Source organism: Gopherus evgoodei, chromosome 23 (assembly GCF_007399415.2).
Source record: "Gopherus evgoodei ecotype Sinaloan lineage chromosome 23, rGopEvg1_v1.p, whole genome shotgun sequence".
NCBI lineage: Eukaryota > Metazoa > Chordata > Testudines > Testudinidae > Gopherus > Gopherus evgoodei.
The window spans coordinates 7,562,704-7,576,503 of NC_044344.1; the positions used below are offsets into that span (position 1 = coordinate 7,562,704).

At 58.7% G+C, this 13,800-nt stretch overlaps 2 protein-coding genes across 2 annotated transcripts; both read right to left on the reverse strand.

Moving 5' to 3' along the window:
- LOC115639227 (pancreatic hormone-like) lies at positions 1–5,076 on the reverse strand. The gene is made up of 4 exons (XM_030541714.1): positions 4,990–5,076; positions 2,461–2,511; positions 237–424; positions 1–71 (listed from the first exon to the last, which is right to left on the reverse strand). The coding sequence occupies exons 1-4, from the start codon at positions 5,074–5,076 to the stop codon at positions 8–10; spliced, it is 390 nt and encodes a 129-aa protein (XP_030397574.1). The 3' UTR covers positions 1–7.
- Positions 5,077–8,230: 3,154 nt separating this feature from the next.
- Positions 8,231–13,575, reverse strand: LOC115639132 (peptide YY-like). The gene is made up of 4 exons (XM_030541541.1): positions 13,514–13,575; positions 10,022–10,209; positions 8,922–9,002; positions 8,231–8,310 (listed from the first exon to the last, which is right to left on the reverse strand). Exons 2-4 carry the CDS (start codon positions 10,207–10,209, stop codon positions 8,286–8,288), a joined length of 294 nt encoding a protein of 97 aa, XP_030397401.1. The 5' UTR covers positions 13,514–13,575; the 3' UTR covers positions 8,231–8,285.
- Positions 13,576–13,800: the final 225 nt, after the last annotated feature.

A 13,800-nucleotide genomic window follows, 5' to 3' on the forward strand; every position in this document is an offset into this window, starting at 1 on the left:
GTCGGGTTTAGCATCCAGAGGAGTCATAGGGGTCTCCGCAGAGCGTCCGGCTGCTGGATCTCTTGCCGTATCTAGGGGGTGGGAGAGAAAAACATGCAGTCAGTCATTGCTTCGGAGACGGATAAGCCAGGCCCTGGGGAAGACAGGACTGTGGGACGGGACTGGGAAATCCGTCCATCCGGGAGACCAGCCAGAGGTATGTAGCTGACTACCCCCAGCTTAGCCGAGCCACTTACCTGGGCCGCGTGACCATGTTGAGATACTGCTGCAGCTCGTTGTAGAACTGGACCAGGTCTTCCACAGGGGCATTGTCCCCAGGGTACTTGGGGTGCATGGGGGCAGCGCTGCCCAGGTGCCCCAGGAGCAGGGCCACACAGCAAGTGAGGGAGAAGAGGGAAGCCCAACGCCTGCAGGGGGCAACCATCTGGGGGGAGGAGAGAAGGGAGAGTGCGCACCGGTGAGACGAGGCGACAGCCCCCCGAAGCAGCCCCCGAGTGCACTGGGACTGGAAGGGAGGCCAGCGTGGGGCTGGGGAGAGAGAACCAGGGCATGGACCCCACCCAGGGGGAGGAGAGAGACAGGCTGAATGGCACCAGCGTGGAGAGTGCCGGGCTGGCAGTGCCAGCGTGGGGAAGGGCGAAGGCAGGTGGAGAGGAGCGGGGTGAGCTCATGCCATGCTGAGCGTAAGCTGGACGGGTGGGTGCTCGAGGGGTCTTTGGCGATGGGGGAGAGGGGGATCCAGCCGTGTTGCCAGAAATGGCTGTGGTGGATGCCATGGGTGCAGGGAGGAGAGGGCAGGCCCAAGGAGAGAAGCCAGTAGGACTCCCGGACAAACAGGGGGTGGGAGGTGGGGGAGTCACTGAGGAGGGGGCTCTTGGGTTTCTCGACTACTCCAGGGACGGCGGCCGGCCCCAGGGGAAGCAGCAAGGCTCAGGGAGCGCATGGCCCATCTGTCTACTGGGAGGTGGTGGGGCTGGGGGACGTGCCAGCCAGCCCTGGAGGAGGAGAGCACCAGAGGGTGCCTGAATTGTAAGGCGATGGCGCTGGCTTGTGTGGGAATTGCACACGCATGCTCTGTGCTCATGAGCACATGCAGAAACATTCACGTGCGCCCTGTGCTCGTGACTGCACTCACTTGCCCTGTGCTCACCACTACACGTGCACACACACACCCAGCCGTCCGTGTATGTGCATGCACTCACACGGACACTTGCACGTACACACGGGAATACTTGCAGTCACTGGCATACACAGAGCAATCTGCCCCTGCTCACGTCTGTGCTCACACACCCACTCACAGACAGGACTCCCCTTGTGCTCGCACGCTGGGGTGCGCACACCGACACCCGTACACGCGTACGTTCAGACGTGCCGACACACTCATCCATTCACACAGACCTGGACAGACACCCAGCACCACACGCACAGACATTTCCATCCCCCCAGCTCCAGATCCCAAGCCCCTGATGCTTCCTCCATCTGTCCAGGGGGAAAGTCATGTTTTGTGTCCAAAGGCAGCCAACCCTCCCGCCAGGACCCACCAGCTACTGGCTACTCTGCCAAGCAACACCCCCAGCCCTGCTGCCCCAGATCCGCCCTCTGCTCTTCCTGCATTGGTACTGAGAGAGGTGTGGGAGCCCCCTTGAGCCAGCCCTCCACCTCCCAGCCCCAGGAATCGCAGAGCACTCTCCAGAACTATCGGGCATCTGTGCCGCAGATGTGCATGGTGCTGTGCAGCACGAATGCAGATATACCCCCACACACACCCTAGGCAGAGGGCACCAACGCTGGGTGCTAGCAGGCTTGCCCACTGCATGTCAGGAAGGAGGGGGCAGGGACCCATTCCCCCCTCCCACAGAATCCCCCCGTGCCCCAAGTCCCGGCCCCGTGTGCTTACCCTGATCCAATCGGGTGCGGTGCAGAGGCACAGTGTGACACAGGGATGTGGTGGCCTGGCTGAGTCCTTCCACACTCTGCACTGCCGGAGCTGGCTCCGGAGGTTTATATCTCCCCTTACACCCCCCCAAGCCCCCACCTCCCACCTGTCCCTGCGTCATCACTTCCCCGCTCTGGGCAGATGCTCTGATGTCACCCTCCGCTCGCGCCGCCCACCCCTGCCGGGCAGTGGGTCGAGGTCCCCCTCTCCAAGCGGTCTCCCTAGCACAGGGGCTGTCTCTTCCCTTTGCTTAACTCTGGGGAGGAATCAGGAGCTATGAAGAGGGCACCCCAAAGACAGACACAGGGTGAGCCAAGATCCCCATGCCCTTGCCCCCCAAGGGGTGAGGCCTGGGATCTGCAGGGGTCTCCATTTGGGAGAGGATCTCAGCTCTCCAGGAGATGCCCACTGGGATGATGTGCTAAGGGTGGACTTACCCTGACATCTCCCTGGGGCAGAGGCCACTGGAGACACCTCAGTGTGCCCCCTCTCCTCCCCCAGCCCAGCTCTGGGACCTCATTCACTTGGGAAGGGCGAGCTCCCATGCAGAGGCTGGGAGGCCCCCATGACAGGCTCTTGTGTAGGAACAGGTGCCCATTGTTCAGCACCAGGGGAGGTGGGGTTAATATTTCACCAGGTCAGACCACCGCTGAGCCCCTCTGAACCCCCTGCAGAGAGCTGCCCCCTCCCACTGACCTCTGAGAGCCAAGGGGGACGAGGGGTCCAGACCTTTCACCGGGGAGAAGGAGACTGACAAGACACCCAGGATGGGCCAGAAGGTGTCTGGCCCAAGACCACATGGTGAGTCAGTGGCAGAGCTGAGCCTAGAACCCAGAAGTCCTGATATCCCATCCCCTGCTCCCACCACCAGCCCCCTCATTCAGCTGCTTCATTGACCCAAGGGGCCTCATGTTTGCAGAGGGGTCTCTCCCTACAGTGCTTTCAGCCCCACATGGGAGCTTCCCTGCATGTGCATGGAGAGACCAGTCAATTAAGGGTAGGGCTGGGGGATGGGTGGGGGTAATGGGGCCATAGATTACGTTACCTTAGAATGAAACAAAAGCCCCAGGGGAAGCCGTCCTGGTCTCCATCAGAGACAGCCTGGCAGATGGGACTCTGCAGCCATCCCCAGTGCAGGAAGAGAGAAGAACGTAAGAACAGCCACACTGGGTCAGACCAAAGGTCCATCTGACCCAGTATCCTGTCTTCCGACAGTGGCCAGTGCCAGGTGCAGGAGAGGGAATGAACAGAACAGGGAATCACCGAGTGACCCATCCCCTGTTGCTCATTCTGTTTCTGGCAAACAGACGCTAGGGACACCATCCCTGCCCACCCTGGCTAATAGCCACTGATGGACCTACCCTCCAGGAACTTATCTAGATCTTTTTTGAACCCTGTTATAGTTTTGGCCTTCAAAACATCCTCTGGCGAGGAGTTCCACAGGTTGATTGTACGTTGTGTGAAGAAATACTTCCTTTTGTTTGTTTTCAACCTGCTGCCTATCAATTTCATGTGGGGCCCCCTGGTTCTTCTGCTATGAGAAGGAGTAAACAACACTTCCTTGTTTATTTTCTCCACACCAGTCATGATTTTCTAGACCTCAGTCATAGCTGTCTTTTTTCCAAGCTGAAAAGTCCCAGTCTCATTCAGCTCTCCTCATACAGAAGCCGTTCCGCACCCCTCATCATTTCTATTGCCCTTTTCTGAACTTTTTCCACGTCCAACAGATCTTTTTTGAGATGGAGCGACCACATCTGCACGCAGTATTCAAGAGCTAGCAGTTGCAGAAGAAACCTGGCATCCGTCAGTGGGCACTTTCCTCCAGCAGGTGGCATCCCAGGCTCATCAGAGCCCAGGCAGTCCTGGGAGCCCCCAGCCAAGCCAGGGTCATGGTAACCGGTCCCAGGGGCTGCCTGGGGAAAACTGGCCCTGGCAAAGTCAGACCCGGCAGGCCCAGATTGGGGTGTTGGAGACCAAGGGCTGTGGAAATGCTGGATTTGGAGCTGGTGCAACCGCGGGTGCTGGAATCCTGTTTGCAGTGCTGGGCCCACAATTCAAAGATGCTGGCAAACTGGAGGGGGGTCCAAGATGAAAGAAAAGACGAAACTAGACCAATTCAGTCTGGCAATAAGTTATTACCAGTGAGGGTAACTGACCATTGGAACAACATCCCCAGGGCTGTGGTGGATTCTTCATCACTGGCAGTTTACGAGTCCCGCGTGGATGTTGTTCAGGAAGATCTGCTCTGGTCCAGCCGGGAATTAATCCAGGGCCGCTCTGGGGCCTGTACGATGCAGGAGGTCCCGCTCCATCACAGCATGGTCCCTCCAAGCTATGAAAAGTGGGGTCGGTGCCTGTAATGGTGCGTTACTCACCCCTGCGGTGCCTCCTGCTGGTTCCTGGCAATTAGCTCCGTTTCTAGCTCTGGAGCAACCTCTGCAGGCCAATGTCCCGCTTGCCGCTGGGCCCCGTCCCATGTCCCTCCCAGGACCCTGATGCCCTTTTACCTAGGGTGCTGCCCCTCCAGGCAATACCCCACAGAGCTGGGTCTCCCCTCCCCACGGAACCCCCACCTTGCCTCAGCCTATGGACTACTGCCAGTCACCATCCAGCCCCCTTTCACTGGGTCCGACTGCAGTCTGCATAAGCCAGTCATCATAGGCAAGGGAGGTTTTGACCTGCTGCCTTTCCCTGCAACCCAGGACCCCCAGGGGCCTTGTACCAGGCCCTGTAGCCTGGGGAATCACTGGCCCAGAGCTCCTCAGCTCCTCTGGCCTTTCCCCAGCCCCGCGTCACTCCAGTACCCTTTCTGCAGGCAACTGGGTCCATCTCCCTCCTCAGCCAGAGGGATCCTGCCTGCTCCTGGCCCACTGCCCTCTCCGCTTTCACAGTACCAAAAAAGGCAGGTTTTAGACCTTACAATTAAGAGAAAGCCACGAAAATGTGACATGAGTGCGCCCTGTGGGCTCAGCAAGCGAATCAACTGAGCCCCCAGCTCGTGTTTTTGTTAAAATTCTCATGATTTTTCGAGACAGTCCTGGGATTTCAGGGGCCTGACTGGTGATTGTTGAGCGCTCGGAGTCGGGGATGCTCGCAGACAGCGCCTGGGTCACAGCTGACAATGGCAAAGTTGGGGACATGGAGGGCAGATGGTCAGATCAGTGTCTCCGACTCTCATGCTTTCACTGCAGATCTCACAAGTGCTGATGCCTCTCTCTTAAAGCCCCAGCTGCTGGAGTCATGTGATGGAACACAGCTATTATTAACATTAAGTATGTTTCTAGTGCTTGTGATTGCAGAGAAAAACATGAACACATGACACGAGCTCAACCGCAGGGCTCAGAACTCAGAGGGGCACGTACAGAGAACACAGCATTTACTGGGGGCTTATGCTGGGCAGCCCATCCAGGAGGCAGTCCCAGTGGCAATCAAGGGTCCAGTCCTGCCCAATCCGTGTCCAGCGCTGGGGGTCAACCCAGCTCCCCAGAAAACACCACCTGAGACCTGACCCAATAACTAACTGGAGCAGTCCTGGCTCACACCCCTCTCCAGAACGGAGGCCGTGTCCCAGTGATGCCTGGGGTGGACACTCTGGTGTCCAGCGGCTACGAGGAGCTCAGGGGTGTGGGAGGCCATCTCAGTTTAAGAGGCTGGAACAACAGGAGCTGCAGCCATATGGCCCAGGGTGGAGCATCCATTCGCCCTTGGCACTGCAGGGGGATGAGGCTCAGGGAGGGCTCAGTACAGAGATCGATTCCCACCCTCAACCGAGTTCGCTTCTCCTGCCAGAGCTGGGCCTTGCCGGGACACCAGGGCAGGGCGCAGCACGGAGCCTGCTGCTGCTCAGGGTAGGGGACCAGAGGCCAGGACAGCTGGAACAAATGGGAAGAAAGACAGGATCTGCCCGGCAATGAATCAGCCATTGCTATCGCTAGTCAGCTCCAGCCATGGCCCCACCGGCACCCCATGACCGAGGGGCTTCAGGCTTAGCCAAGCGACATCCCTCCCCAGAACTGAGACTCCAGCTCGAGCCAGCCCCATGCTCACTCCTATCTGGGCGGCCAGCTCCACACTAGCCTCCCAGCCCGATGCTGGCCCAGCCCCCCAGCCCGATGCCAGCCCGGCCCCCCAGCCTGCCTCAGCACAGGCCAAGGAGAAGGAAACCAAGAGTTAAACGCCCCTCCACTCACCCTCCAGGCCCCCCAGTCAGAACTCTGCCCTAGTTCATGTATTGCTGGAGGATGCAGGCAGCAGGCTGGCTCCTTTCCCTTCGGCAGCTGGGCAGGGCAGGGCAGGGCAGGAGCAGCTTCACCCCATTCCTAAGGCCCCAATCTCAGAGCCTGGAGTGAGAGCAACCAACCGTACAATCCAAAAATTACCCCTCCCAGGCCCCCTGCAGCCAACAGAGCCCAGGCCCCATCCCTTCCTCAGCTGCCCTCCCATTTATATCCAGCACCCGCACCCGGGCAGGGCAAGGGCTCTCTGAGTGCACCCAGCTGCTTTTGGCCATTAGCTCCAAATTGTCCCTTAAAGGAGCAGCACTCCCTGCCACACATTCCCCACATGCCCATCGCATCTATCTAGATACTCCCCTGTCCAGCCCCAGATCCATTGATCCTCCCATACGCCATCTACCTACCCAGCCCCAGATCCATCGATCCCCTACACACCCACCTATCTACCCAGCCCCAGATCCATCTATCCCCTAAACGCCCATCTACCTACCCAGCCCCAGATCCATCTATCCCCCTACACACCCACCTACCTACCCAGCCCCAGATCCATCTATCCCCTACACACCCATCTACCTACCCAGCCCCAGATCCATCTATCCCCCTACACACCCACCTACCTACCCAGCCGCAGATCCATCGATCCCTACACACCCACCTATCTACGCAGCCCCAGATCCATCTATCCCCTACACGTCCATCTACCTACCCAGCCCCAGATCCATCTATCCCCTACACACCCATCTACCTACCCAGCCCCAGATCCATCTATCCCCCTACACACCCACCTACCTACCCAGCCGCAGATCCATCGATCCCTACACACCCACCTATCTACGCAGCCCCAGATCCATCTATCCCCTACACGTCCATCTACCTACCCAGCCCCAGATCCATCTATCCCCTACACACCCATCTACCTACCCAGCCCCAGATCCATCTATCCCGCTACACACCCATCTCTCTACCCAGCCCCAGATCCATCAATCCCCTACACACCCACCTATCTACCCAGCCGCAGATCCAACGATCTCTACACACCCATCTCTCTACCCAGCTCCAGATCCATTGATGCCCTACAAGCCTATCCAGGGGCGGCTCTAGGCATTTTGCCACCCCAAGCACGGCAGGCAGGCTGCCTTCGGAGGCTTGCCTGCGGGAGGTCCCTGGTCCCGCGGATTTGGCAGCATGCCTGCGGGAGGTCCGCCGAAGCCGCAGGCCCAGCGGACCCTCCGCAGGCAAGCCACCGAAGGCAACCTGCCTGCCGCCCTCGCAGCGACCGGCAGAGCGCCTCCCCGTGGCTTGCCATCCCAGGCACGTGCTTGGCGTGCTGGGCCTGGAGCTGCCCCTGAGCCCATCTAATCTATCTAGCCAGCCCCACATTTGTCTGTCTATCCGCATCCATCCATCTCTGTAAGCACCTATCTAATCTCTCTATCTACCCGTCCCTTCCCATACACACCCATCTCTCTCTCTCTCCGTTAATAGGTTGGTGCTGTGGGACATGACAACCTCCATCCAGCCCTTCCACCCATCCGACCTTTCTTCTACCCCCAGGTTCCTGGCCCTGCGGCCTTTGCTGGGGAGGGACAGAAACACTCCAGGCATTGGTGGTTTCCGTTCAACTTGCTCTTTATTATGGAGGCAGAGACCAGAGACTCCACTGGAAATATATGTATATAAATGACGTACAAAATAAAATCAACCCGATTCGGGGGGGGACAGTGAGGGGTCGGGATCCAGTCGCTCAGACTGGCCACGGCACAGAGATATCATTACAACGACAATCCAGAGAGCCCCCTCTCCGCCCCGCCCCACCCCCCAGGGCCCACATCTGTCCCTGTGACCCCCACCGTGGGGGGAGGGGCAGTCCTCAGCACCGGGCTGTCCTCAGGCACTGTGGTGCAGCCATTCCAGGTGCTGTACGGAGGGGGGGGGCGGGGGGAGGTCTCAGTGCCTCGGAGGGGGCTGGAGAGGGTGACGGGAAAGGGGGCCGGGGGGGACCTTCTTCGCAGAGAGGTTGCCAGCTCCTCAGGACTCAATTAAAAACGCAAATGACACCAAAAGACTTGGAACATTTAAAAATAGGCTGTGGGGGGCGGGGAGGGGGGAGCCCGTCACCATAGGTAGGAGTCCTCGTACCTGCCAGAGAGAGTGGGGAGTTAGACACTGGGGCAACATCAGGCAGAGCCCCCCCTCCCTCCCCACCAGCCCCCTTCTCAAGCTCGGCCCCCTCAGCCTTATCCCCGTTTCTCCCTCCGCCCCACAGAGCAGCCGGTCGCTGACCCCCACAAGCAGGGAGGAGGCAGCCCTCTGCTCACGGCAGCCCCCCGCCCCAGTTCCACCACTGGGATACACTTTCCCCTTCCCCCAGCCTACGGAAAGGGCAGAACCAGCCTGGGGGTTGGGGCATATGGGAGCCTAGCCTCCCCCCAAAACCTGTACCACCCATGTAGGACCCGAGCCATGGAGTTTGGATCCGGATTCCAAGTCCCCTCACTGGGAGGGGGTCCAGTCTGGGAAAGGGGCAGGGGTTGATCCAGCCCCCAAGGGCCATCGGCTCCAGATCTCTGCTCAGATCTAGGGTCCCACAAGCGGTCGGTTCCCAGGGTAGTGTAGGACAATGGGGGACACTTGTACGACAGCGTGGACAGGGCCCCAGTGCATTCCCTGCCACCCTGGAGTGTGTGTGTGTGCGGGGGGAGTGCCGACTTTGGAGCGAAGGGAACCCCAGAGGCCGGGGTCGCGCTCACCGCGATCTGCCGGTGTGGTCGCTGCTGTCCCCGAAGAGCAGCTCGGACATCAAGGCCTCAGGGCTGGATCTCTTCCCGTACCTGGGGGGCAGTTAAACAGAGCACTGGGTTCACAGATGCTGCCTGCTGGAGGCAGAAACTGGCACAGATGGGAGGCAGACGGCATCAATGAGAGTGCCAGGACACAGGGAGGGTGGGCACAAGGCATGAGGGGGTGAGTGTGTGGGGGGGGTGAGTGTGTGAAGAGGGCAGTGGGAGAGTGTCTTAGTGTGTAGAAGGAGCTGGGTGGGGGAATGTGTAAGTGAGGGGCCTGGCAGAAGAGGGTTGCAAGCAGCCCCCTCTCGTTTGCAATTAGTGTGTATTAGCCCCTGGCTAACAGGCTCCCAAGGGGCAAGCTGTGTTGATGGAACTGGTGTCTAATGTGCCGTTTCATGGCTGCCATCTTCACTGTGCTCCCTCAAGGACCCCCCAGGGGCCGGGGGACCCAGCAGGCTGCCTCTTCCACGGGCTACGCTGGGAGATTATCCAGGGCAGAGGGAGAATAAAACTCACGATTCTCGCTGGAGTGAGAACACGGAGCTGGGAATGACGCCACAGTCCCAGATCTGGTGCAAATCTGGCTGGGACCAGGGGCTCGGGGAATAAACACCTGCCCCATTCAGACACACACCCACACAGGGGAAAAAAACAGGCAAAGTTGTGCACAAATTCCCACATTTGTGCATAACTGCCCGTGCTCAAAAAGACACACACGCACAACCACCCCCAGAGTGCAGACTTGTGCACAGAGAGGTGCAGAGATACCTGTGCTTGTGCACAAACATGCCCCGCCCGGGCACCCGACAAGGCAACACCTGGGTACAAACGCAGACTCTCCTGCACAAAACCCAGGGAGATTCCTGCCTAGCAAAAACACACCCATGTGCAGAGCACAACACAGACACACATGCCCAAACACACACACACAGACACCCGCACCGGCCCAGCACACAGACTCGGGCACAACCCGGACACTGGTGTCCAGACACACACACCCAGGGCATGCACTAGCACGTGCACAACCCACAAATGCGCGCACGGCCCAACCCGCACACACGCACCGCTGCCTCGTCACTAGGTTGATGTAATGCCGCAGGGCAGAGAAGTATTTGGCCATTTCTTCCGGGGAGGCATTGTCTCCGGGGTTCTCTGGTTTCGGAGGGTAGGCTTCCACCAGCGTCCCCAAGCAGGACAGCACGCAGAGGGTCACGGCAACCAGCATGGGCCAGAGCTTCGCAGAGGCAACCATCTGAGAGCGGGGAAGAAAAGGAGGTGAACACGCCATGTGAATATATACTTCGCCCCTTCCACCCTCTCCACTGCCCCTCGCTGCGCAATGGGGGGAACATCACAGCAGTTGCGTTTCGATTGGGAAGGGGTTGCTGCCGTTGCGAGGATGCAATAAAAGCGGTCCCGAACTTCCCGAATCTCCAAGGTTCCGGTTGGGGGCAAAGGGTCACCTTGGACCGGAACCAGATCTGCCTGCCCCTCACCCTAAGGCCAACACGCCCCATTGCCTTGGCAGAGACTCCAGGGGCACAAGGGGCAATCGGTCAACTCCTGCCCGCGTGGAATCAGGAGAGCTGGGTGCTGGTCCTGGCGCTGCCACCGATCTACTGGGTGGCCTTGGGCAGCCACTTCCCTTCTGGATGTCTCTTGCCCCTCCCACCCTTTGGGTGTCTACTTTGATTGGAAGTCCTGCCTCTCGGGAGCCTGCCCTGCTTGCTCGGTGTGACGCAGTAGGGAGCGGGGCAGGTTGACCTGGGAATGTCGGCATGCGGGATGGGAGAGCAGGGGGTGACATTAGGTGAGGGACGGTACCCAAGCCTGTAAGCTGAGCTAGGAAGGAGGGTGGGGAGAGTCGACACCTTTGCCCGGGAACCTGGCCAAAGGGAGGAGGGGGAGAGAAGGAGGGGGAGAGAGCCTGCTGGGGAGGAGGGGTTGGTTTCAGTTTTGGGGGCTGGCTGGGAGGAGGAAGGGAGCCCCAAGTCTGGAGTCTGGGATCCTTGCGCCCCAGCTGGGGGGGGCCTGGTTGCACCTGCGGGCCCTGCTTGGGACCGTGTTGCTGTTGTCTAATAAACCTTCTGTTTTACTGTCTGGCTGGGAGTTAAGGTGGATAGCGGGGGGCGTGCAGGGCCCTGATTCCCCTCACTCTGTGACACTGGTCCTCTGAGACTTCCAGCCCAGGGCACATTTCCATGTACCAAGAAAGGGGACAACCCATTGGTCCTGTTCTTCTCTTGGAAATGCACAGGGCCGTGAGTTACTGAGCATCCTGGTCCCCGTTTGTTCCCCCTTCCGATTCCTGACCTGCAAGTCCACACAGGGCCTGAGGTGGGTTTGCACGTCGGAAATCTCCTCTCGTTCATGCTGGGGCAGCCCCTCCAGGGCCGCGTGGTTGTAAACAAGAGGTGAATTGGGCCTGCTGTATCACCGCACGGAAAGCTGAGGCTTTCAAAGGAGCCTGAATGAAGTGCCCGGCTCCCTCTGGCATCCCGTAAACAAGTCACTTCTCCACCATCCCAAAGCAGCCAGCTCTGGGGTGGAACACAGCAGCTGTTCAACACTAACAGCCTGATTCTGCTGTCCCTATGCCGCTGTCACAGCATTAACTTCCGCGGTATTACTGCTGACTTACACCAGTGCAGCGAAGATCAGCCTCAATTTCCTGTCTGGATTACAGGGGGATGAATACCAATACACTGCTCTTTGGCATAGTGCTTTGAAGCTAGACTCCAGAGCACCGTACGCCGTCATTTGTGCGCCCAGGCTTATAGAGACAAACGCCGCATTGAGGACCAGCCTCTGAGCTCAGGGCCGCCGCTGCAAATCAGCCACAGAGGAGAATGAGTTACACTGGCATAAATACACCCCTATTATTCTGTGTTATTTCTGTCATGCTCTTTGCACGCCTGACACTGTACAGATAAAAGAGATGGGGCCCTTTTGAGTCTGTGCCTGTTACACATGTATCCAGGAGTGCGGGCTCTTCTTTAGCTGTGCAGTGCAATTGGATGTGCGTGCGATGTACATTCGGAGCGGGTCTCTCTGTGTTGTGGTTCTCAGCTGCATACATACTGTAAAAGGGGCCGGGGTGGGGGTCCACTCCATGCTCGGTCAGAGGCAGCCTCTGCATGTCCATAACCAGAATTGCTTTGCATCCTAGCCGGACGCTGCACTAGAATGCACCTGCTGTGACAATGTCCTATGGAACCACTCGCCCATTATGTTACATCGGCCGGGCGCTGGGCTACCAGGGCTGTTTCCAATCCGCCCCCCCCGCTCCCCCCCGTGGTTCTAGACGATGCACTGAAATCAAATGTTTAAAAGAAACTTGACAGAGGCAGGCATTCCCCCCCACTGACTCTAAGGGCCTTACGGCAGGGCTGAGGTCAGCCCTGCCACATTTGCTTCCCTTTAGTAAGCACGAGATCCCTCTAGATGTTCCCCTGACCCACTTTCCTGGAAAAGTGAAGAGACGGATACTCACGCCCGCTACCCAAGAGGCTGTGTCACCCTCTGCTGACAGCCCCCTCGCTCATCAGACACCGCTCCCCAGGGAATAACAAACTGAGACCCAAAGCGGGAGAGATTTCGGGGTGGGGAGGGGGAGGGAAAGCAAGATGCCCCTCAAACCCTCCTCTTTAGGAGTCACCCCCGTTCCCTCCGCCCCAGGATTTCCTGATTATTATGATTTGTATTCTGCTAGCCCTGAGCACAGCCCAACACACCTGTTGTGCCAAGTGGTGTACATTATTAGGTGCATTATGGTAGCATCTAGGAGCCCGAGGCATGGCCCAGGACTCAGAGTGCCAGGTGCTGTGCATTATTACGTTAATTATGGCAGCACCTAGGAGGCCCAGGACCCCAGAGTGCCAGGCGCTGAACATTATTAGATGTATTACGATCGCACCTAGATAACCCAGGACCTCAGAGTGCCAGGCGCTGCACATTATTAGGTGTATTACAGTAGCACCTAGGCAGTCCAGGACCCCAGAGTGCCAGGCGCTGCACATTATTAGGTGTATTACAGTAGCACCTAGGCAGTCCAGGACCCCAGAGTGCCAGGCGCTGCACATTATTAGGTGTATTACAGTAGCACCTAGGCAGTCCAGGACCCCAGAGTGCCAGGCGCTGCACATTATTAGGTGTATTACAGTAGCACCTAGGCAGTCCAGGACCCCAGAGTGCCAGGCGCTGCACATTATTAGGTGTATTACAGTAGCACCTAGACGGCCCAGGACCCCAGAGTGCCAGGTGCTGCACATTCCCACACTGCTTGGCCAGTAACCCCCATAGCCGTCCCCGCCCCGGAAGCTGATGGGAGTGAGCGACATGGGGCCAACCTCCACCCCCTGTTACCCAGTCGAATTGGGATGGCCCCAAACAATGGGGGTCTCTCTGCTTCCCTTGGGGAGGCCATGCCGCCACCCACAACCTCCCTCTTTGCTCAGCTTAGCCCTGACAAGGGGCAACCTGCCTCCTCCCACCCGGCTTCCCACCTCCAGGGGAAGTGCCTGGCCCCAAGCTAAGCCCCTGGCAGAGCTACTCACCTTGGGCAGGCGTAGGGGTGCAGGAGGTAGAGAGAGCTGCGGGCGTCAGCTGGATGCGATGGGAGAACCGGGAGCTTCCAGTCCCTCCTGCTGCTCTTACAGTTCTGCCTGCGCTGGCTGCTCACCACCCAGGGGCTTTATAGCCCTGCTGGCTTGGGGACGCAAAGAAGGAGGAAGGCTCCTCCCTCACTCTCTCCCCCCCTCATCAGCATTCGCTGATCCATGTGCTGCCATGAGCCACTCCTCATGCCTCCCCAAGGAGAGCAGAGTCTGTGCCAAGGGACAGG